This window comes from Dipodomys merriami, unplaced genomic scaffold (assembly GCF_024711535.1).
Source record: "Dipodomys merriami isolate MVZ:Mamm:240054 unplaced genomic scaffold, mDipMer1.0.p SCAF_128, whole genome shotgun sequence".
Lineage (NCBI taxonomy): Eukaryota > Metazoa > Chordata > Mammalia > Rodentia > Heteromyidae > Dipodomys > Dipodomys merriami.
Window position 1 is genome coordinate 1,321,732 of NW_027202582.1, and position 24,552 is coordinate 1,346,283.

The following is a 24,552-nucleotide window of genomic DNA, read 5'->3' on the forward strand; positions in this document are numbered from 1 at the left end:
CGGCGGGGGGAATCCTGCGGAAAAACCGAGCGGGGCGCGGGGGGGGGACGAGAGGAGAGGAGAGAGAGAGGAGAGATGGGGGACCGCGGCCCGGCTCCCCGAAAACGCGAGAGCCACCGAGGCTACCGGCCGCGCCGCTGCCGCCCGCCCGACCGAGGCCGGGGAGGAGGGAGCGGCCGGGGGAGGGGGGCGGGAGCAGGGACGGGGGGGGGAAGGGAAGCAAATCCGGGTGAGGAGGGGTGGGGTGCGGGGAGCCGAGCGGAGGGGAGCGGAGGGAAGGCGCAAGCCTGCGAGATTCCGGCGGAGAGATGGAGGCAGCGGAGTGTTGCTGCAGAGGCAGAAAGGGCTGGAGGGGCGGGGGGGGGCGGGGAGGGGGAGGGGGAGCGCGGAAGGAGGGGGGCCGGGCGGAGGGGCCCCCCGCGCGCGCGCGCGGCTCCCGAGCTGCGGGCGGCGCTGGGCAGCTCCGCGGCGCGGCACCTGGCTAGCCCGCTCGCCTCGCCTCTCCGCTGCGCGCGCGCGCACGCGCCCCTCCCTCCCCCGCGCCCGGGAGCGCGCTCTCCACCCCGCACCCCCCGCACCCCCCCACCCCGCTCCGGGAGAAGGAGCCCTGCTGAATAATTGAACAGGACTGAGGCTCGCGAGAGAGGCTGCCGCTGCTCGCTCTCTCCTCCCCCTTCCCCCTCCCCTCCTCCCCCCCCCACCTGGACCAGCCCCGGTAAGTGCCCGGCGGTCCGGCGCGGGGGTGCGCCCGCGCCCGCCTCTCCACGCGCCCCTCGGAGCGCACGTGCGCGTGCCGGGTTGAGGCCTGGCCTGGGCCTGGAGACACCCACGCGCCCACACAGGTACCAACCAGTGTACGGGTGGGCACACGGCTCACACCCAGGTGCGTGCCTGGGCTCACACACACACACCCCGGCACACCGAGTCACGCTCACCCAGCCTGCCCTGTGTACACGCTGGCAGGGGCACACCTGCGCACAGACATTGAATGGCCAGCCAACACCCCTCCAAAACAGGGTCCTCCGCGCCCTCGGGAACAGTGTCACCCAGAACCCTAAAGGCACTCAAAAGGAAGACACCGGTGTCCCCTGTCTGCCCAGAAGGGATGCCCGCCTCCCCCTGCCCCAGGATCCCTCCAGGACCCTTCGGATCCTGCCTCTTCGAGCCTTTGCATCTACTCACACCTCCCCTAAGGTCTCTAGGACATCTGTCCACTGGGTGCCCCACTTAGGACAAAATCTTCCTGGGGTTTTGATGCCCAGCAGAGGAAAACACGTCTTCTCTCAGATGGTCCTCTACACTATAATCTGCACCTCAAGACTTGTAGGGGCCTCTGGGAAGCATCTGTGACGCCTCCAGAGAGAGGTCAGTGTGAGTAGACTCCTTCCCCAGCCTCCGAACCCACCACCACACCCTCCTCCACCTGCCCCACCTGGAGAGGTTAATGCTGGCCGGGCAGATCCACCACACCCTCCTCCACCTGCCCCACCTGGAGAGGTTAATGCTGGCCGGGCAGATCCAAAGAGGAGCGGAGAGGAGACCCTGGGAGGAAGATGAGGGAATGGTGTGGCAGAGTAAGGGCAGGTGGAGAGAAAGGGCAAAAAGAAGGGGCAAATGAAACCAGTAGAGGAGAGGCTGGGAGAGGGGAGGAGAGAAGGGGCAGGAGAGGCGGCTCCTGCTTATTGATCATAAATTCCAGTTTGGAGCAATATTATCACAGTGACCATTGCATGCTGGCCCAGCCCCTGCAGGCAGTCAGGACCCCAGACGGATTCCCCCATTGCTGCTGCCACCCCTCCAACTTTGCTAGATGCCCTACACGACCTCCAACCCTTCAAAAGTGAAGAGTAGTCCTTCAAGGCATCCAAGAGTCTTCAGGATGGTACATGGCCCCAGGAGGGTGGACAGACAGGAGGCTGGGGCTGCCCATCCTCTCATCGAGTCCCATCCTTGTACCCCCGGCTGTGGAGTAGACTGACACAGCTCTGAGCAGGCAGAAAGCGAAGGGCCCCAGAGGGAAGGAGGGAGGAGCCGGTGGCAAGAGGAGAGGAAGGGAAACCGCCTGGAGGCCAATCAATATCAGTGAGTGGGAGCTGGAGGGGGTGTGATGCGAGGGAGGGGGGAGGCCTAGAGGGTAAAAAAGAGGAGAGAGACAGAGGTGTACAAGAGATCAATAGAGGCTGCAGAGGGGAGCAGAGACAGGGAGGCAAAGGGTGAGGAACTGGCTCCTGGGAGAGGCAGGAGACGGCTTGTGAGACAGCACAGGCCCAGGGGCTACAAGGAAGTGTCCCGCCACAAACACCCCCCCCCATTTCATCTTCTCTGTTCTGGTCTCTCCGTTTGCCTCCCTCTGATCTTTTCTCTCCATTTCCTTATAGAGCTCCCTTTATCCCCAAAGGGAGGCCCCATGTCACAGATGGAGAAACTGAGGCAGCCAGAAGGGAGAGGCTGTCCTGAAAGTCAAGTGTCATTTCCTCCTTGGCCCCCTCCCTTGCAGACAGCTTCCCCCTCCCCCTCCCCAGAGGGCGGGCTCTGCCCTCCCACCTTGGCCATGCCTCCTCCCCTCTCTCTCCAGGCCCCCCTCCCCCCTGCCTCATTGAATGTCCCTCTTCACTGGGCTCTGCTTGACCTTGTATGCAAGGGGGGAGGAGAGGGGGAGGGACAGGAAGACCAGAGGTGGGCAGGTCCCAAAAAAACAGACATCAGTGCCCCCAGGAGAAAAGGGGGTACGGCTTGAAAAGCCCACCCTCGCCTCTCCATCTCCCCCTTTCCCTTGAGGCTGAGAGATCTCGAGGTACCAGAGCGCGACGCCCCGTGTGGCTCCCAGTGTGGCTCCCAGGTCGTACCCACCTTGTCCTTAGCGTTTGCTCAAGGCCATCCCACCAGACGCGCACAGGCCTCTGGACCAAAGCCAGCCCCAGGTCCGACTACCTCCCACCAACCTGGAACCCAGAGCAATTGCTCTCCCCCAATAATTCCCATCCCATCCATCTCTAATGCCCTTTTCCAGAAGCTTCTAACGGGTGGAAGTGAAGTACTATAGATGATAGCAGTGCCGCTTGATCCAGATTCTCTCCACCTGGGCAAGAAATGCTCCCCCTGGGTCCCGCTGCCATACTGAAGTTCAATAAGGGCAGGGCAACCATGGGCATGGCGGTGGTCGGGGCGCGGTTTCGAGTGGAGCTCTGCCGCCAACTGCCTGGCACTGCAGGCTTGGTTTCCTCCTCAGGTAGATGAGAAGGGCGGTCCCTACCTCGCCCCCACCCCACTCGCAGCCACAGCAAATGCTAATATTAAGCCATACGATTACCATGGTCTCCAGATGTGTGCCAGGCTGAGCACACGGGCGGCAGGCTGCCACCGCACCCAGTGAGGGCTGAGTGCCCTGAGCTGACCGGGAGGGGGGGCAGGTAGAGGGCCCCCGCAGGGAAGACGGGGAAGATCCCGGGAGTGGGGGCAAAGCAGGGGAGATAGGAAGACTCAGGGCCGGCCGTGCCTGAGAATGCAGGAAAGCGCTGAGCACCATGGGTTGGACATTTTTCAAAGGAAAAGAACAAACCAGCGGCCAACCAAGAGCCCCAGCCTGCGGGACCAGCACGGGTCCGCCGGGAGATGAAAGGCTGGAGGTGTGGTGCAGAGACAAACGCCCGATCCAGCCACGCTCTGACCCAGACCTGCTATGAACTAGCTCCAGAGAGGTGCCTCTCTTCTGTTCTCCAAGGAGGGAAGCTTCGTCCTCAAGTGTGTAAGAGGTAATGTGTGTGCACGTGTGTGTGCGTGCGCGCGCACGCGCATTTTCTGCTCATTTCTCTGCAGGGCTGAAGAAAGCTGCTCACTGCACCCCCATCAGAGGGAGACCCCAAAACGTTCCCCCAAAGTCCAAGGTTGCTCTCCTCCCCTCCCCCAAGTCTAGCCCCCCTGGCCTCCCTCTCCCAGGCTCTGGCCAGCTGCTGGTCACTAATCCCTGGGGACTAGAAAGTGCTGCGGAAGCTCCCTTCAGTGGGCACAGGCGGCAAATATGCCAAGTTGGCAGAGAGAAGAATCAAGCGAGGAGACTAGGGAATGTCCTTGGGCCTCCAGGGGACAACCTGCAGTTGGGGTTCCTGAGGGAGATGGAGGGGAAGAGCAGGGCCCCAGGTCCAGGAACATCATCTCTTCTACCAGCTAGCTCCAGAGACTCAGGCCATAACCTGAGAAGCTCTGGGAAGGGACAGGGGACAGCAGCTGGTAGCTCCCTTGAGTGCCACAGCAATGAATAAGAAGGAAACAGGCAGCACCGGGCTCTGAGAGACCCTCCTGCTCTCCCTGTAGCTGGGAATGAGTATGAAGAGCGGGGTGTGTCCGTTCCCCCCACCCAATCTCTAGACACTCACGGTCATTGCAGACAGGGCCTCCGTAAGAGGTCATAGTGCAGTCGCAGGTGAAGCCGTCCCACTGCTGCAGGCAGACGCCCTGGTTGGCGCAGGATTCTTCGGTGCAGGTGGTGCTGGGGCCTGGAGAGGGAGAGGAGGAAGGAACACCTCCAGCTTAGTCAAATCTCCTCCCTCCTCCGAGGGCATAGAAGCTCCGGGTGCCCGGTCGGACCCAGAGGTTGCTCTCACAGGCCCTAAGAGCCAAATGTCGAGCAGAGAGATGGGGAGAGAATGGGAGGTTTCAAGACTGCTAGGCTGGGCTTTGGGGCTGTGATCGTGGCCAAGGCGCGAGGCAAGGGGGGCCGGGAATGAGCAGCCCTGTACTCCCCTGAACCTCTGCCACAAAGCTCTGGGGTCAGGGTCCAGCAAGGCGTGAGGAGGAAGGCCCCCTTCGCCACCCTGGCTGCCTGCCCTGGTCAGTATCTGCAGCTGGCCCTTCCATCGCCCCTCAGGGTCACGCCTGACCACGCTGTCCTCTGGTCTGCTACTCACCGTCACAGCCCCTCTCCACCTGCCCGATGCGGTGCAGGGCGTCAGCGATGAGATCTGGGAGGCGCCCGTTGAGGTCCACCGAGGCCAGGCAGCCCTGAAAGCCATCTCGGGAGGCCACCAGCTTGGGCAGGTTGCTGAACATATTCTTGCTCAGGCCACCAATGTACAACTCCCCTGCAAAGGGATGGGTGTCAGCTCCCTGCTAGATGTCTGGGTCCCTGTCCCCCCCCTTCTCTCCCACCAGCCCTCTGGGAGGCTCATGATGTTCCAAACCAGGATATAGTGACCTGCAGATTCCCCTGCATGCACGCACGCACGCACACACACACACACACACACACACACACACACACCCCTTCCTCCTTCCTTTGCCACAGAACCATCTGTCTACTCCCCTCCCAGAGCAGCCCAGATGCCTGGGGGTGTGGGGGTTGGGGGACAGCTGGAGGAGCCCGCTCCCCGCTTGCTCCCACACGCTGGATTCTAGTTCCGGCCTGTAATCAGGGCCTTTCATAGATGTGCAGCCCCAGCCCCTCCACCCTCGTTCCCTTCTTCCCAGAGAAGTCTCTGCTTCCCCGTCAGGCCTCTCCCAACTCTTGAGTTCTCTCCTGGGACATTCTGAACCCCCTTCCCCCCAATGACTAGAAGTCCTTCTTGGGGACTCCCGGTTCCCCACATGGGCCGGAACTCTCTGGAAGCCTGGTGTAAGGTAAAGCGAGCTTTGGCTGGCACTGGCCAACCTGCTGCCCAGTCCAGGGGGCTAAAGCCATCCTCACTGGTCACAGCGACCCCTAGGTTTGCTTGCGTCTTCTATTCTCTGTGACATACCGCCCTCTCCTGGAAGCAAGGCAAATCTGCAGCACTGTGCCTGGAGATGGCAGAGCTCAGATCTGCTGAAACCCACCCATCTCTGAGGAGCCTCCCTGAGATGGGACAGTTTGGGTCACACAGACACCGAGAGGGCCTCGTGTGGGGTCACGGACAGGGAGGCAGCTCCTACTGGGGGGACAGGCTCTGTGGCAGCGTCGGCCTCCTCTCTCCTCTGCCTGCTCTCAACCCACCCTTCTGCAATGCCTGTCTCGATGACTAGAGCGGAGGCCCTGGAGAAGATGGGGCCCAGAGCCTGCCCAGCCAGTGCCCAAGATACAGAACTTGGGGATCCCAGGTGCTGCTGCTCCCTTATATTCTAACACACACACACAACCACACACACACACACACACACACACAGAGCACTGGCCAACAGGAAGCTCCCTGGCCTCTCTCCAGCCCTCCAAGATGCCAAGACAGACACCTCAATGTTGGGGTCCCTGAAAGGCCTCGGCCGCCCACCCAGACCTCTACAATCAGGCCACTGACCACTTTTGTGACCCTTCCTGTCACCAGTAAGAGGTGGTCTCAAATGGGGCATGTCAGCTGGACAGAGTGGAGGATGGGAAAGGGAGCCTTCAAGGAGGGGGTGAAGGGTGATCTTGCTGGGGTGAAGGGGAACTAGGCGTAGGGCTGGCCTTCTCCAGAGGCCCCACCCCACCTTTGAGATCGAGGTTTCGGGCGCCATTGGAGTGCTGTGTGACCGTGCGGGAGTCAATCTTGAGTGTGTGCACGTTGCCCGGGTCTCTGGACACCACCACGTTGTGCCACTGGTTGTCATTGACCGGTTTGTCGGAGTTCCCCTTCATCAAGGACGGGCCATTCCCCAGGTCAAACACGTAGTGGATGTACCTGCCCCGCAGTAGGGAGGAGACACTGGGTCAGCCTGGGTGAGGCTGGGAGCTATGGCTGGCAGGGGCCCAGGGGGCCTGGGAAGGAAGAACAGAGGAGGAGACCCCATCGGAGGAGACCAAACCAAGGGCAAGAAGCTAAGGTGTGAAGTATTGTCACGGGAAATGGTAGTAGGCCATCAAAGAGGTGGCTCCTGCAACACCGCTGAGGAGTTGTGGGGGGGCAGGAGGGCCCCAACCCAGAAGTAGGATCTGCTCTGCTCTAGGTGGGCTCTTCCAAGGCAAGAGAGGGGCCAGGCTGACTTCTGCCATCAAGAACACAATGGAGAAAGAGCAGAATGGAGATCCCTGCTAAGCAAGTAGCTGGGGAGTCAGCAGCCTGGAAGTTGGGGTGCTTCTCCATCTCACTGGGGGACTGACCTTGATCTGTGGTTTGGGGATGATGGACACCCCCTGGTGGCTAGGGGTGGGGTCTGGGTGTGTCAGGGGTCAGGGGCCCCTTCTTGACAGCCCTACCATAGCCAGCCCCTCACCCCTTGACCAGCTCGATGACGATGAAGTCGTTGCCATTGCCCGAGTTGAACAGCAGCAGCCCGTCGGGGGCCGTGGTCTTGAACTGGAAGAAGAGGTGCATAGAGGCGTAGGCCTGAAGGGTGGCGAGCGCCAGGTAGCTACTGCGACTCTTGAAAGTGACAGGATCGGCCACGATGGCGCGCAGGCCGAAGCGGGCATTGAGCTCGCAGTAGGTGATGTCGCCATCTTTGCACTGGTCCATGTACGGCTGCCCGTTGAACACCAGCCCGCTCAGGTGCCCTATGAAGTTGGAGGGCACCACGGAGATGAAGCGGCGCTCGGTCATGATGCCCGTCTCAATGTTGTGGAACTCCAGCCGCGTGTGGGCGCCTGCCATCTGTCCTGCTCGGGACGGGAGAGGAAGATGACGGGACAGCTTTGGATCACAGCCCAAAGAATCATTTCTGGGGCTGGGCCTCAGGTGCCCCAGGGACAAACTTCCTCCACATGAGACTGACTAGCAGGAGACCTTCAATTAGTCCTAAGCAAAGTAGCTTCGGAGGGGGGAGTGGAGGGCTGCCGGGCATCGGGTTAATGCTGTTGCTGGGGGGGGGGGGGGCGCTAACATGGCTCCTGATGCCCAGACTCCCATGATGCACCATACCCTAGGGACAGGGAAGAAAATGGATCCCCAAAATACTTCCCTACAACAGCAGCCCAGGCAAAGGTCCCTAAAAGAAACACAAGGCCAGCTGGACACCCGTGGCTCACGCCTATCATCCTAGCTACTCAGGAGGCTGAGATCTGAGGATCGTGGTTCAAAGCCAGCCTGGGAAGGAAAGCCCATGAGACTCTTATCTCCAATGAACCACCAGAAAACCTGAAGTGGTGCTGTGGCTCAAGGGGTGGAGCGCTCCCCTAGAGCTGGAGAGCTGAGGGACAGCACCCAGGCCCAGAGTTCAAGACCCATAACCAAAAATAGCCCACAAAGCCGTAGAGACGCGTGCACGCGCCAGGCCCAGGCCACCTACCCTCCACAGTCACGTTGTCCACAGACAGCTGCAGGCTCTTGCCTCGTCGCACCACCCTCACCGTGTGCCACTCATTGTCGTTGAGCTTGTGGCCCGCAAAGAGCGTCTCGGGGCCTTTACCTGCAGCACCAAGGGGGGGGTGAGCAGAGTGCCCGCACACGTTCACACGGCTCTGCGTGCAGTTCCAGGCACACGCGTGTACACGTCACCTACAGCATGGACGCTGTACTGCACCCATGAGCACACAAGTACGCGCACCTCATGGTCCACCTCCTACCCAGTGTGTATGCATGGACAACTTTCACGCGCTCCGCATCTGCCCCGCTACCCACTGAAAAACCCACTTGCTCGGCCGCTTTGTGTGATCTGCAAGGGTGCTGTTCCTATAGCCTGGAAAATGCCTAGTGCCCTGGAGTTGTACCCTGAGGTAGGTCCTGCCCACACTCACACCTACCACCTTAGGATCAGCAATGCATGATGCCAAGCAGCTAAGTTCCCAGGCCTAATGTTTTGGTTTAAAAAAAAAAAAAGCACAAACCAGGCGCATATCTGTAATCCTACTTAGGAGGCTGAGATCTGCGGATCCCAGTTCAAAGCCAGCCTGGACAGGAAAGTTTGTGAGACTCTTATCTCCAATTAATCACAAAAGAAAAAAAAATGCTGGAAGTGGAGCTGTGGCCCAAGTGGCAGAGCGCCAACCTTGAGCAAAAATGCTCAGGGACAGTGACCAGGCTCTGAGTTCAAGCCCCAGGCCCAGCACGTGTGCATGCACACACACACACATACGCACACACACACACACACACACACACACACACACTGCACAGCCTGGCTCCACACCCGTGACCATGTGCTCCACAGATTCATCCTCCACCCACACACTCGGGCTCCTCCATCGGCAGGGGACCCCACGTGACCCGGTTAACCTACATACTGAAATCCTGGGCATGGCCAGGGGACAGTGTTCTATCTCTTGGGAACTGTGGCCTTCTCTTCCACACCCGAAGTCTGAAAGCAAATATACTTCTCTTTCAAATGCTGCTGAGCTTTGCAGCCTAACCAGGCCATCCCTGAGCTGGCTGGCGCCCCCTGTGGCTCTCTCTGCCTGGGACTGGGGGTCCTGGCTCTGGGGAGGGGGTGCCTCCAGTGCGTACACATACCATGCCACATACACATAAAGCAGGCATCTCCCCCCCCCCAGAGGTCTACCTGTGCCTTCCATGTACCCATGCCCCCTGAGGTGATGAGCCCCAAGGCACACCGATGGGAACACCCTCTCCCTAGCCAGACACACAAGGAAGCCTTGTCCCCAAGAGCTATTCTTCTATTCTTCTGACACCTTGCTGCTGGATCTCACTGGTACCCCCCCCCCAAATAACTCTCATTTGGCATTTGTCCCCTAGCAGATATAGCAGTAGTGGAGAGCCTGCAGAACTCAGGAGGCCGGCATCTTCTTTCCATGGGCCTCGCCTGCCCCCTGGTGGCCACTGCTGGAGCTGTGCCGCAGAGCCCCAGGTACTCTGCCAGGTCCTGACCACAGGTTGGCAGGGGCAGGACAACTCCTCCCCACCCCTTCTGCTGACAAGCTGTCCTGGCCTTGGTATCCTCTTTTCCAGAACCTAGTGAGCATCCCGACCACGGTCGCTCCACCAACTCGCCTAGTTGTGCTTCAATCCATTCAGCCCTTACTGCTCCCAACCTCCCCCCCACCCCATACACCCATGCTTGTCCCCACCCCCATTGGCTTTGCCAGCCAGCAGTGACAGCTTCTTCTCCCCACCCCTCCCCAAACCCCAGCGTCCAGCGCCCCAGACCCTTGGGCCTGCAGAAGAAGAGGGAAGCCACTTACTGGGTGCGCAGCCGACGCGCAGGCAGTCTGGGGGGGCCGTGTGGGGCGGGCAGAGGGGGAGGGAAGACAAAAAGGTAGAACAAGTTTTTTTTTTTTTTTACATCCTTCACAGGGAGGGGTATCTGCGGGCGGGGGTTCCCCCAGGGCCACTTTCTGGGGACCACGCGTGCCCAGGTGCCCTCTCCCCTTCCTCAGTTGCGCCCCTGTCTCTCCTGCCCCCAAGAGGGCTCCAACCCTCCCCAGAGCCAGGAGGCAGGGCAGCGGGGGTCCCCCTTTCTGGAGGGGCCCAGGCCTGTGTCCGAGGGAGATGGGCACCTTGGGATCCCAGTCGTACAGGGGACCATGGGGGGCTGAGGGCTTGGCCAACCCCCTATCTCCTCAGCGCCTGGGAGGGAGATAGCCGGGGAGGGCCAGGGTCCCTGCACCCCCAGCTCTGGAACGACTCCCTGCTCAGAGCCCAAGTGTAACACATCACTCCTTGAGCTCTGTGCTCAATGGGGGGGTCTGCCCCAGGGCCCCCGCCCGAGGCCATGCACCCCTCGAAGCCCCAGGGGCTGTACCACTCCGACAGGAACCTTCCTTCTACCCCGCCCTATTCGGAGACCCCAGGCGCCCGGGGGACTGGGAGTTCTCCTTCACGTGGAAGAAATACTATTTCTTCTCTTTTCCTAAGAAAGGAGGATTTCAGAGAGCCATAGTGAGTCCCCAGCCTGTGACTCCTCCTAGGACATAAAGCAAAGCAGAGGCCAGCCCCGTTTCCTTCCCTGGCCCTTCCTCCAGCTTCAAGGCTGGAAGGCCGACAGCCCAGGGCCGCAGGATCTCTGGCCATCTTTCCAGCTGGACCCATCAGCCATCAGCCATCGCCCCAGTGCCGTGACATCCGGGTCTCAGGCCCTTCCCATGCTTGGACCGCTTCACAAGACCCCGGATGATTGGTCCAAGGATACGGGCTGCCTGGAGGGGCCACGAGGCTGGAGCCTCTTCGGCCCTACACTAACTCCCAGCGCGGCCTTGGGGACACCTCTCTGAGGCTGGAGAAAGGGGAGGTCCTGAGCGGGCAGCAGGGGTGCCTTTCAGAGAGGCTGGGCTCCAGCCTTCAATGAGCAACATCCCGACTTCCTGTGACTCTTCTGTCCGCAGCCTCTGCCCATGTCCCCGCCCCCCCCCTTGGCCCAGGGCACGCCTGGCACCCTTGGGCCTCTGAAGGTTCCTGGAGCGGAGGTGCACGGAGGCCCCTGTGGCTGTGGGGGTCATGGGCGCCTTGGGCAGTACAGCTGAGCTCCACACGCGTTGTCAACCGCAGCAGAAGAGTGGGGGAGCAGCCGGGACCCTAAGCCACAGCCTGGCACCAGGGGAGGGCAGAGGAGGGCAAAGGGAGGAAAGGGGGAAGACAGGGAGGGTGAGAAACAGGATCAGGATCCCAGAGAGGAAAGGCTAGACAGAGGGGGACAGTGGGGTGTCAGAATGAGGTGGAAGGGTGCCAGGCCCTGGAGTCAGGTCTTGGGGCTCTCTCTCTGAGCCAGCAGTCTTTCACCCATGAAGGGTCCAAAAAAGAAAAAAGGGGGGCTAGAAGGGTAGGCCGATCTCCTGCCGGGGAACAGGTCGGCCAGGAGTTTGACTTTCCCTTCCCCAGGAAGCAAACACCAGGAACGGGGGGGGGGGGGGCTCTGTCTGTCCAGAAAAGAGGTGAACGCTCCAGCCTAACCCCACAGCAGCTTTCCCCTGGGTGCTCCTGGAACCCACCTGGAAGATGGACACCCAGGGGGGCCAGGCCCCTCCCACAGGAGAGCGAGCTGGAGAGTGGGACACACACACACACACACACATACACAGAGCCCAGGTGTGGTCACTAGCAACGTGTCAACTTGTGGTTTATGCCTCAAGAGCAGGAAATGGACAGGACACGCCAAGGCCCCAGCTGGACCCAGAGCATGCAACCGACAGCGGGGGGGGGGGGGGGGCAGCCATCCCCATGCAGGGGATGGGGGGGGGGGAGGCCGGCCGCAGGCCACAGCTCCCCAGAGCCGCAGCCCCTCCCAGAGGGTGCAGCACAGACCTGGGGGTGCCCTCACTCAGGGGCGGTGGCTCGACCACTGGGGGAGCTGAGTATTCACCGGCTCCCATGGGGGACGTTTCTGAGGGAAGGACAGCTCAGGGAGTGGAATGGCCAGCCAGCAGCCAGCTGCTGCTAACACAGCGCTTCCTGAAGGCAGGCCGTCTCCAGTGGGCGTGGCCTCCTGTGGGCGGGGCAGAGGCCTTGCAGGTAGATTGGAAGAAAAGGAAGCAGGGGACTGATGAGGCCCTCACTGGCCCCAAAGGCCAGACCCAAGGTAGAATGCCACACTGGAATGGGGCAAAGTATCCAAAGGACGGTCATCCCCTAGGGACAAAGGCCAGCCACCCTGCTCAGAGACCACAGGTAGCTGGGAGGGGGTACAATCCCCCCTATCTGTGGTCTATCTGGAAGGAGCCAGCAGAGCCTTTCAGGCTTTCTCTTATCTAGCAAGTTCCCTACCTCGGGAGGTTGACACCAAAATGCCCCTCTCGGCAATACTACCTCGTGGTCCCTGGCAACCTCTGCTCCCTTTTCAGACCCAGTGCCAAGTGTCTTTTCTGGCAGGATCGCCTGCTGAGATGTGTGGCCACTTCCTGAGCCATTGGTGCCCTCCACGAAGATGGAGATCAGACCTCCCCAGAATCCCCAGAGAAAGTCCAGCCTGGGACCCCGGTCTGGGTACTGCTGCTAAGTGGAAGGGGTGATGTTATGTAGAAGGACCCACATGCCCAACTCTAAGCATGGATTCTCTGCCAGAGAGGTTTGCTCTTGGTGGCACCTACATGTGTGTGCATGTATGTGTGTGCCCGCGTGTGCGTGTGTCTGTTGCTTTAGAGAATATCTCCACTCCTATTCTCCTGTTTGAGTTTCAAAACCACCCAGAAAACAAGCAGGGAGAGGATTCTCATCTCAATTTTACAGAGATGAAAGCAGGATCAGAATGGGGAAATGACTTACCCAATAAAGAAAGAAACCAGGTCTAGAACCCAGGTCTTCTGGCCCCGGTCGCAGAGCACTTCCCATCCCAGCCTGAGGCGGGATAGGTGGCTGGGGGCCAGTTCTGCCTGGACACTGGCCACACAACCCTGTGCCCTCACATCTGGTGGTTCCAGCAGACAGATGTGTCTGCACCAAGTGTTTTGGTCACAGCTTTGTTGTCAGCTATACTAATGAGGGCATCTCAGCAGGGATGTCTCCGTGGATGGGGAAGGGGTGGGCATGAGGCCCATCCTGCTGGTTGTCAGTCTAGGAAGCCCATTCTTAACACTGGGGTGGAGGGGGAATCTCCCAGGACGGCCATCTTGTTCTTCAACTTCTGAGAATGTGGTATGAACAGAAAAGCAGGCCCACAGGAAAGACAGAGTAGATAGACCCCACCATGGAAAGGTCCCAAGGACCCTGACAGCTTGACCTATGGAAGGAGTTCCAAAATGATTGTCTAGCCCTTCCCATGGCCCCAAGGATCAAGCTACATTCTCCTGACCCAAGATGCTGCATCCTGTCTAGTCTCAAGAAACTGGAGTTTCTTCCTAGAGGACCTAGGGCAGGCCAAGTAAACGAGAAGTGCCTGTCTTTCCTGCCTATGGAATGCTCCAGATTTCCTCTGCTGGGTCCCACCAAGCACAGAGCCGAGGGTTTTGCCACAGAGAGTGAGCACATGCAGCCAGCAAAAAGGGGGATCTTGTGCTGTGTACCCAGTCTAATGCAGTCTGAGACACACAGGGTCACATTCGGGGTGTGTCGCGGGGAGGAGGGGGGGGTTGCTGGGCTGTCCATTTAGGACAGTGTCATGGGCCGGGGGTTGGGGCTGTGCTGACCTGGGAAGCCTTGATCAGAAGGTATGTTGCCCCCCACATTCCCCTATACAGCTTCCAAGTGCCACCTGCCCTAAGGGCTGAGACAGCAGTGAGGGCGGGGCCAGTGACTCCTCCAGCCAACCAGAGGCCTTGGCCCCCTGCCCAGCTCCCCACCTCCAGCCCTGGCCTCTCTCTGCAAGTCCTTGACATTGGAGTACAAAGGCCATGGAACCAAAAGAGAAAGAGACACAATCTAATTCTATTAACAGGGTAATGGGCCCCTGAAGGCCACACCTGTCCTTTGGGGGGCCAGGTAAAAATGAAATTTTGGATAAATATTTAAATGCTCCAAGCACTGCATTCTTTCTGGAGGGCAGGGAGCGGGAATGAGACTCAAATCTGCTGAGAGTTCTGCTTCTCCATGGCACGTGCTCAGGGCCGCACAGTCCCCTGCTTCAGGTCAGTCCGAAATGGACAGACGAGACCCCAGCCTGATGTGATAGACAGCGCTGGCCGGGCCCCATGCGCATGGGTGGAGACAGTGTGAGTGGTCTGATGGCAAAGGCCAGCAGCCCAGCGCCCCACACCCCATGACCTGGGTTTGAGATGGGTTCCTCCCTCTTCCCCGCCCCATCCCCCATTAGCTGGAGGATGTTGGACATGTCCACGTGAGTTTTATGATCTGTAGAACAGCGACGGCGATGTCTGCCTGGCGATCTGCAATCCTCCCGGGCGGCTACGGGACTGAGGCATGGAAACGCGCATGCGAGATGAGATGGTGTGTCCCCGTGTGCCCAGTGTGCGCACAGGCAAACAGCTCTCAAGCCAGCACAGAGGCTGAGGGCGGCTGCATGCGGGGACCAGCCTTTCGTCACCCCTCATCTGCCATGAGCGCCAGCGAGCATCAGTGAGCACTGCCCAAATGAATGAACCAACGAATGAAATTCGTAGATGGACCGGAAGTGAGAATGAGCTGGGTGACTGCGACACGCGGGGAGGGGCGTGGCCACGCTCTGGGTCTCCGCCCCTGAGGCACAGCTCTCAGCTGCAAACCCCTGCAAATGGCCAGAGCTCCCTGGGGCTCAGAGCTGGGGTGTCACCTCCCATCTTCAAATCCTGCTGAGGGCACCTCTCGCTGGTGCCGCCACCAGCTTCTCCAGACAGAGGGAGGTAGGGATGAGAGGCAGGCCGGGAGGGGCTGGGAGGCCTGGGGCGGGGTGGTTACCGAGGTTGACCGTGAGCTTCATCTGCCCCCCGTCCAGCTCAAGGCGCAGGGTGTCGGCAGACTCCCTGGAGGTGGTGGCCATCATGAGTCCATAGGCCCGCTGGGACATGAAGCGCAGGGACACATCCTCGGCCTCGGTGTGCATGGCATTGGGCAGCATGATCTTCATGTACATGGAGCCGTCATAGCTCAGGACCGTGGCCTCTGCCCCAGGAGTGGGAAGAACGCAGGGAGGGGGACAGAGGGACAAAGGGGAGTGGAGAGAGAAAGGAGAGCAGAGCATCGTTACAAGACCACAAGCCTCCCTCAAGAGGAAGGGGCGCAGGGGTGGGTGGTGCAGGTCACCTGAGCAGGGCGGCAGGGGTGAGGCATGGGGAGGACTGGGATCAAGGCAGCTCACCTCTCTCACAGACCCGCCCTAGAAAGCCGGTCCCGATGCAGTCACAGACAAAGCGGTTCCAGCCTTCCCTGCAGATGCCCCCGTTGCGACAAGGGGCAGAGGCGCACTGCTTCAGCGTCTCGCGGGAGCAGAAAGGGGCAACACCCACAGCCCCCTGAGCCTCAGCCAGGCCTCGCAGGTCTCGGCTACGTCCATCTATGAACAGGTCTCGCACACAGCCCACGTAGCCAGCCCGGAGAGCTGCTGTCCACACCTCCGGGGGCAGCGGCAGGTCCACTCGGCCCCCCTCAGGGAGGCCACCCAGGTACAGCTCACTCTCCAGATCTAAGATCTCACTCTCTCCGGTGGCTAAGAACGGAGTGCTCCGGCTGTTCACTGAGATGGAGCCTGAGGACCGAGAGAAAGCCAGCCTCAGTGGGGAGAAGCCACGTACCAGAAGGGGGTGTCGCGACTCTACCCAGGAAGCCCCCAGTCCCAGCTGGGCACCACCCCCCTGCACCCAGCAGTAGGCTCAAGAGGATGAGCAACATTCTGGCCTGGAGATCTGGCTTCACTCGCCACGTTGCCCAAACTGCCTTAAAGTTTCTGAAGCTCAGGAGCTCCTGTGACCCAGCTGCTCTGGGCCTCTGCCTAGAACCTTCCCTGCTACCTGAGCCAGATCTCAAAGGACACACCCAAAAAGATTGTGTCCTAAAAAGACCAGCTCATTCTCTGGGTTGTCCATGCTGGCCAGTCCCTTGGACCTAGAACCAGGTGAAGAACCGTGATAAGAGGCACAAAGTTGAATCCAAGGTTCCTAGTTTGAAGCGGCAGGGAGAGCTTACAGGGACTTGGGGACGGGGGCCAAGGGGCTGCCTGAGTGCCACAGCAGTGGAGAAGCAAAGACCAAGATCCCAGAATCTGCAGCTCCACCCTTCAGCCTCCCTGCCCTGGCCTGGAGCCCCATCCTATGGCTGGCAGACAAGACAGGCAGGCAGATCAGTTCCTGGGAACTGTGAAGCAGGCCGGCAGCCAGGAGAAAGGAGGCCAGACGTGGAGATTCTGAGTGAGAAGAGTTTTTTGTACCAAGAGAGAGTTGCTATGGTTATACATAATTGGTCTCCAAAGCTCACGGTGAAATTTGGTTGTCATTGTGGTGGTATTGAGTGGAGCCTTTAAGAGATGATTGGGCCATGGATTAATGCCTTTCTCAGAGTGGGCTCAGGGTACGTTTGTTCTCAGGAGAGCAGGTTGTAAAGCAAGGCTACCTCTCAGTGTCTGTCTCCTTATGTGCTGGTCAGCCTTTTCGCCTTGTGTAATACAGTACAGAAGTTCACACCAATCCACCAGGCTCTGGTGGTTCACACCTGGAATCCTAACTACTCAGGTGGCTGAGATCTGAGGCACAGCTCAAAGTCAGCGTAGGCAAAAAAAGCCCATGAGACTCTTTATCTCCAATTAACTACCAAAAAGCCCAAAGTGGAACTGTGACTCAAGTGGTAAAGTGCCAGTCTTGAGCAAAAAAAAACTAAGGAACACCACCCAGGTGCTGAGTTCATGCCAGTCCCAGTTCAGAAACACACACACACACACACACACACACACACACACACACACACACACACACACACACACACACACACACACACACACACACACACACACACACACACACACACACACACACACACACACACACACACCAAAAGCTGCCACCCTATCCTTGTCTTTTCCAGCCTCCAGAATTATGAGCCAAATAAACTTTCCTTTATTAATATCCTAACCTCAAGTGTTTTGTAACAGAAACAAAAAATAGACTAAGACAAGTGATCACCTTTGGAAAAAGCTTTGGGATCAGAAGAGAGCACCAAAGCCTTTACTAAGACCTTAAGCTATAGAAATCTATACAGTAGAAACTTTATTCTTTTTATAGTTTTTTTATTCTATATGTTTTATTTCCTCCTTTTTCAAGTTTGGAAAAACCTTTCAAAGAAGTGTGTTGCCAGGCACTGATAGGTCACATCTGTAACCCTAGCTACTAAGGAGGCTGAAATCTGAGGATCGCCATTCAAAGCCAGTCCTAGCAGGAACACCCATGAGATTCTTATGTCCAATTAACCACTAGAAAACCAAAAGTGGAGCTGTGGCTCAAAGTGGTAGAGCACTAGTCTTGAGCAGAAAGCTCAGGGATAGTGCACAAGCCCTGAGTTCAAGCCCATGACTGACCCCCACAAAAAATTGGAGGGAAAATATCAATGATTTCAATTGTGTGAGGTCTTTAGAATCACCAGATTTCACAGAGATGGAAAGTAGTGTCAAGGGTAGGAGAGACGCAGGGAAGTATGTGTTTAATGGAGATAGAGATTAGTTTGGGAAGATAAGGATGTTCTGGAGATCGATGGTAGTAACAGTTGTACAACAATATGAATATACTTCATACTCTCTAACTGTGCACTCAAAATGACTAAGATGGTAAATTTAAAGTTAAGTACAATTTACGACAGTTTTTAAAGTAAAGCAATTTTGCAAAATATCATGGAAAGCTGGGAGCTGGTAACTCACTCCTGTAATCCCAGCTACTCAGGAGGCTGAGATGTAGGGATCATAATTCAAAGCTAGCCCAGACAGAAATGAGACTCTCATCTCCAATCAACCACAAGAAAACCAGACATGAAGCTGTGGCTCAAAGTGGTAGAGCATTAGCCTTGAGCAGAAAAGCTCAGGGACAGTAGTCAGGCCCTGAGGTCAAGCCCCATGACTAACACCCCCCAAAAAAAAATGTCAGATAGATCTGAGAGGGCACTATTAGAATGGCTGCCCCAGGTCTGTGTTTGTGAACAAGAGGCATCAGAAAAATCTAGAAGTGGGCAAGACTGTGATCCTCACAAAACCCAACCAGACATGGTGCCTGGACTGTGGGGGTCAGTGTGAGGGAACAGGACCCCAGCCTAAGTGCTCAGAGGAGCAGGAGGTCTGGCAGGTTCTGCAAGGCTGAGAGACACTGACAGCCTGCACAGACACAGTGGGAGGTGTCCACGAAGACCCCACTGGTGCCAACAGGAGACACAGCCCGGAGAGAAGCCATTTCCCATCAAGTCCTCTGAGGAAGGAAGAGGGACAGCAAGCCCGGGAGAAGCCGAGGTTTGCAGGAGCGCTGGCGGCCCCCTCCTCCCCACACGCAGAGGAAAGGTCACTCCACGCAGATCCCAAGGCCCTGGTGGTGACAGCCCGAGGAGCAGAAAAATTTAGCTGACATTGATAAGCACTTAAATTGGATGATGTGTCGGGTCTCATTTATATCAATTCTCTTTCTTGAATAATTCTGTGTCCAACAACACAGAGGAGCGAATTAGCGAGCAGAAAACAAGAGGCTGGGAAGGAAGGCTGAAAAGGAAAGGTGGAATAGAGTGGCTGGAAGGGATGGAAGGCCTAAGCACTCACACCTGCTGACCAGGCACTCCCTACCCTGCGGCTCCATCATTCCCAGGCTGTTTACCGTGTCTTTCCTGGCCAGACATGGTGGATCATCTATTTGTGCTGTCCATAGCTCCAGCACCTTGGACAGCGCCTAGCTCACAAGAAGTAAATGGCTCAGTAAACCCAGTCAGCCTTGGTTTCTGCATTCAGTTCAGCCAAACACGGATGGAAATATGGGGGGTGGGAGGAGGAGGGGAACGGACTGTGTCTGTACTAAACATGTGCAAGCTTTTCTTTCCTATCATTATTCCTCAAACAATACAATGGAACTATTATATATAGCATTTACATTCTATTAGGTATTGTCAGATATCTATGATTAAAGGATTCAGGAGCCAGGCTAGTGGCTCACTGTAATCCTAGCTATTCAGGAGGCTGAGTTTGAAGCCAACTGGGGTAGGAAAATCCATGAGACTCTCATTTCCAAATAACCACGAGAAAACCAGAAGTGGCACTGTGGCTCCAAGTGGTAGAGTACTAGCCTTTGGGCAAACGTGTTTAGGGATAGAACTCAGGCCTTGAGTCCAAGTGCCATAACCAAAAAAAGAAAAGAAAAAATTATAAAACACTATATCGGGTTTTGGTGGCTGTGGGGTATCCTGGAACCAAGTCCCCCAACCAGAAACTGCACCCATTGGTTGAGACAATAAAAGAAGGTTCAATGGTTCTGGGTTGAGGAGAGGCACAGTTAGACAGCTGTCTTCATGGAGGGATGGGATGGGGTGCTCTGTTCTGCTAGGGGCTGAGCTGATGCTTCCCCAGATGTGCCCAGATATGCTGCCACTCTCTCCTCTTCAGGGTCCTCATGGAAGTTCCTTTCGCTAATAAGCACACAGAGTCCCACATGCTGTCTGTGGGAGCCAGGTCTGGCTGGCATTGAAAGCTGGGCTCTCTCTGCGGTGTGCGGGATGGGAAGAACAAAGGCAAGACTGGAGGAGACGTGGTAGGGGAGCAGAGCAAGAGATGATGAAGAACAAAGACTAGCCAGATGCTGGTGGCTCACGCCTGTAATCCTAGCTACTCAGGAGGCCAAGACCTGAGGATCGCAGTTCAAAGCCAGACTCTTATCTCCAATAAACCACTCAGAAAACCGGAAGTGGCGCAGTGGCTCAAGAGGTAGAACACTAGCCTTGAGCTGAAGAGCTGAGAGACAGCGCCCAGGCCCAGAGTTCAAGCCCCACGACCAACAAAGAAAAAAGAACAAAGACCAGCTGATGACAGATAAGGAGGAAGTGGAGACACAAGGAGAGGAGTAGCCAGGGCAGGGGGTGATCCAGACGCCTCCTGACCTTTGCGCCCGTCCCTCTGGAAGTCCACATGGCACCATTCACCGTCGTTGACCTTGCGGCTGGACGCCCGAAGCTTGATGCCCCCAGAGCCCATGTCCAGAAGAAGATAGAGGTAGCCGTCCAACAGCTCCATGGCAAAGTAGTCAGCCCGCTGGGCAGCGCTATGGCTGCCTGCCCCGGCCCCAGCCCGCCGGCCCTGGCTGAACAGCAGCAACCCGTTGGGCTCGGTGGTGCGGAAGTCCAGGGAGATGGAGCTGGTGCGCTTGGCACTCCAGCGGGGCAGGGCAACGAAGGCTTCGGGGCTCTCAAAGGTCACCGGGTCCAGAGCAGCCACATCCTCACAGCGGAAGGACAGATCCCCCTGCAACTTCATCTTCGGGTCCCCTTCCTTTGCCAGGCGGGAGAGTTCCAGCTTGAAGTCATTGTTCTTATACACCACCTGCAGGGAGGAAAGGGTCAGGAAAGGGCCAGGGCAGACCTGCCCTGCCACGGCCAGCAATTGCAAGGACCCCATTACCCATCCCCGGTGGCCCCGGCCCAGTGCCACTAGATAACCTGGCTCGGGCCTCTGCTTTGGAACCTCATACTCAGTGGCTGTGCCTGAGTTCCTTCCTTGGCCGCTTACTTCCTCTGCCCTGGCCAGGTGCCACTGGATCATGGTAAAAACAGAGGCAACTGCCACTAGTGGGTGACTACCTTTTCTTTTTCTTCTTTTTTGTCAGTCCTGGGGCTTGAACACAGGGCCTGGGCGCTGTCCCTGAGCTATGTTGCTCAAGGCTAGCACTCTTACCACTTTTGAGCCAGAGTGCCACAATGGTTTTCTGGTGGTTAATTGGAGATAAGCGTCTCAAAGACTTTCCTGCCTGGGGGTGGCTTTGAACTCTGATCTTCAGCTCTCAGCCTCCAGAGTAGGTAGGATTATAGGGATGAGCCACCAGGCCTGGCTTGCTGGGTTTCGTTGTTGTTTGTTTCTACAGACAGAATCTTTTCACTAACACTTGTCTCTGTTCCTCAAAACAATCGGAAGAACTGGGTCCCAACTACCCATCCTCATGTAAAGAAACTCAGGTCACCCAGCCAGTGAGTAGAAGGTATGAGGCTGAAAGGCGGAGCTTCAGCCTTTCCCCTGTACCAGGGGCTGCTCCCAAAGAGCCTCTGAAAGGAGCAGGGAGGAGGCAGTGCCCTCTAAAGCGCAAGCAAGTGAGAGGGGAGAGGCCTCTTGACCCACTTAATGGCCATGGGTTTTGTTTTTTGTTGTTGTTGTTGTTGGTCGTGGGGCTTGAACTCTGGGCCTGGGCGCTGTCCTTCAGCTCTTCAGCTCAAGGCGAGCGCTCTACCACTTGAGCTACAGCGCCACTTCCGGTTTTCTGGTGGTTTATTGGAGATAGGAGTCTCACGGTCTCTCCTGCCCGGGCTGGCTTTGAACCACGATCCTCAGATCTCAGCCTCCTGAGTAGCTAGGATTACAGGCGTGAGCCACCAGCGCCCGGCTTGGCCATGGGTTTTGAAGAGAGGATGTGTCTCACCATCTAGCCATGTCAGAAGAAACCACATGGCAGATGGGGCGGGGCCAAAGGGCTCTGGGGCCAACCCCAGCCCCTCCTGGTCTTACTCACGTCCTTGAGGCAGCCCATGAAGTTGTTGCTGACGGGCGAGCCCGGCAGGTCAGCGGTGTTGGGGCTGCCCCCAATGTAGAAGAAGTCGTCCGAGCCCAGCATGGTGTAATCCTCCTGCGTGTAGCCTGTGGTGGTCAGGATCCCGTCCACCGAGATGGTCACCTGCCCAGCCCAGGGAGGGGGAGAGACAGGAGACAACCGGCATCAACTCCCTGGGAAGAGCCAGGGCTGGGGAAGGGAAGGGCCGGGGGTCGTGGGGGAGGGGGACCCCCATTTTTATGTCTGCTTGTCTTGGAGGAGGAACAGTGGGGGTGGAGAAGGAAGGAGGAAGAGGAGGCAGCACAAGATTTGATGGTTTCAGGGTCTGCCCTACACGCCTACAGCCCCAGCTCGGCAGGCCCAGGAAGAGGCTCACCACAATGCCAACACGGGCGCCAGAGGCAGCTCCTAGAAGGCGCTGGGGACGGAGGGTGGGACTCCGGGACAGGGTCCTGTTATGGGAAGAGGAGGAAAGCCAAGTGGTGCCCTTACTCTTCACTGGACAGTGCTCTCTGGACACACGCGGGTTCAAAGCTTCCTCAAACAACTCCGCAGTCAACTCTGGCCCTGGGTGGCTGAGACTCACCTGCACCTCTGCTCGGGGCACCAGGTTCTTTCAGCCTCAGTCCAGGAGGGAGATGAAGATGGCAGTGAAGACAGACACACATCTGTCTGAGCAATCCCGGGAATGATTCCCTACTTCTTGATACCCAACTTTTGTGGGTTACTAATAGTCTTTTCTGGGGAGGGGGGCGGGGGGAAGTGTTGGTGGTACTGGGGTTTGAATTCATGGCCTCTTGCTGGCTAGGAAGGCACTCATTATTGAACAATAATTCTAACCCTGATTTTTGTTCACTTTTGAGATAGAGTGTCACTTCCTGCCCAGGAGCCCGGCTTCCTAGTAGCTATGCAGCAGGCATATGCCACCACATGCAGCTTTGTTGAGACAGGGGTCTTGCAAAGTTTTCTCTTCCCTGACTGGCCTTGAACTGTGATTCTAACCATCTCAGCCTCCCGAGTAGCTAGATTACAGGCCTGAGCCACCGGTGCCCAGCTTGTCTGTCTTTTCCTTCCTCAGATACCTGTTATTCCTCCAAAGAAGGCAGCTTTGCACCTGCTCCTAGCTAGTCCTGGTTTTCTTCACATCTAGTGTGCTCTCCATAGACATCCACTGCTCTACCCTTAGGGAACGGAGTAGGGCAGGGCTGATCTCCAGAATAATCTTCCCCAGGGTGGAAAACTGGAGGACAGGAGTGGGAGTGGCTGATATTCTGAGCCTTTCAGCATGGACTTTGGGGGTGGCCACTGCCCCCCCCAGGCAAAGGCTCCCCAGGACCCTGCAGAGTCCAGGCACCTGAGCAGCCACAAGGCTCCAGCCCCCCAGTAAAGTTTGTAGGGAGGAACCAAGGGATGATGAGCCCCTCTCTGGGAACTTAGGAGGGTCAATGCGGACAGAGGTAGCCCCCCTGGGGCCCCCAGAGAGCTGGTTCTCTGTCATCCCAACTTTGTGTTTCACTATACCATCTGCTCCCCAAATATGCTCTAGAACCCCCTTTTTTCAGGCAAAGGATGGAGACTGGGGCTTTCCAATCACACCCAGTCCACGTGCACTGCTACTAGCTTTCGTCCAGCCTCCAGGGTTCCGCTGTCTCAGGGACTCTTAAGGGACAGGGGAGAACCCTATAGAAGGAGCGCCCCAACTTCCCCAGGCCGCAGGAGTGTCCCTCGTGTTGGTTGGAGCCTCTCGTGGAGTGGGAGGGCTGGCAGAGTGAGGGCTGAAGGAACGCCCTGGGGAACCATCAAACCTTGTGCTGGGGGCCAAGGTTCAAGGACAGAAGAGAACAGGTGGCGGTGGCGGAGGGGGGGGACAGTCTGAAGCTTTTGAGTCATGTTTTGAGGGGAGAACTGGTCATTATTTATTTCTTCTTTCCTCCACCTCGCCTTGAGGCTGGAATGGGGGGGTTGGGGGACAGGAGGATAGGGTCTGGGTGGAAAAGGGCAAGGGCAGAGTAAGTATTAGTCACAAACACATGCAAACAAGATTAGACCTGGCAGGAGAGGCTAGAGAAAGGGAAGGGGGAGAACTGGAAGGGGGGCAGGAGGAGGGGAGGAGCAGGACTGGGGAGGGAGGGAGAAGACAGGAGGACAGGACCTCTCTAGGGAAAACGTGGCGCTACCTCACTCTCACGCCTCCTGATATGCAAGAGCCAGATCTGGACTGCTGACTGCTTCTAGAATCTAAGGATCACCCCCTGCAGGCTGGCCCCTGAAGGGTGGCACCCCATCTGACACGTCCCTGTGACCCCACCTGTCCAGCGGGGTGGTGGACATCAAGGTACGGTATTGTCCCTATCTCCATCTACAGACCTAATGCTCCCTGAGCCTGTGACTATGGTGGCAGCCTCAGGGGTCCTAGGGGTCCTAGGAAGAATGTTCTCCTGGCCCCCAGATCTCTCGGAAGTCTCTCTGGCCTCCAGAAGTCTTCTCTGAGCTCCTCTTCTCCCTCCCTGTCTCAGGCCATCACACCCCCCTCCCCCGGGCTCTGAGCTCTCCTCATCCTTCTCCATTGCCAAGGTCAAGGCCATCCTCCTTGCGTCTCTGAGTGAGAAGCGCCTAACTCAGGGCTGGGCACAGGGGCCCGGGATCACCCTCCTAAA

The 24,552-nt window shown here is 57.6% G+C and overlaps 1 protein-coding gene across 1 annotated transcript in view; it reads right to left on the reverse strand.

The window, feature by feature from the left end:
* LOC138824271 (neurexin-2-like) overlaps window positions 1–24,552 on the reverse strand; it is a 105,747-nt gene that overhangs the window by 35,716 nt on the left and 45,479 nt on the right. Inside the window, 10 exon segments of the mRNA XM_070018009.1 lie at window positions 4,374–4,493; window positions 4,905–5,078; window positions 6,436–6,626; window positions 7,159–7,540; window positions 8,170–8,289; window positions 10,019–10,045; window positions 15,096–15,299; window positions 15,496–15,882; window positions 20,241–20,679; window positions 21,857–22,018. Coding sequence (XP_069874110.1) covers window positions 4,374–4,493; window positions 4,905–5,078; window positions 6,436–6,626; window positions 7,159–7,540; window positions 8,170–8,289; window positions 10,019–10,045; window positions 15,096–15,299; window positions 15,496–15,882; window positions 20,241–20,679; window positions 21,857–22,018 — 2,206 coding nt within the window.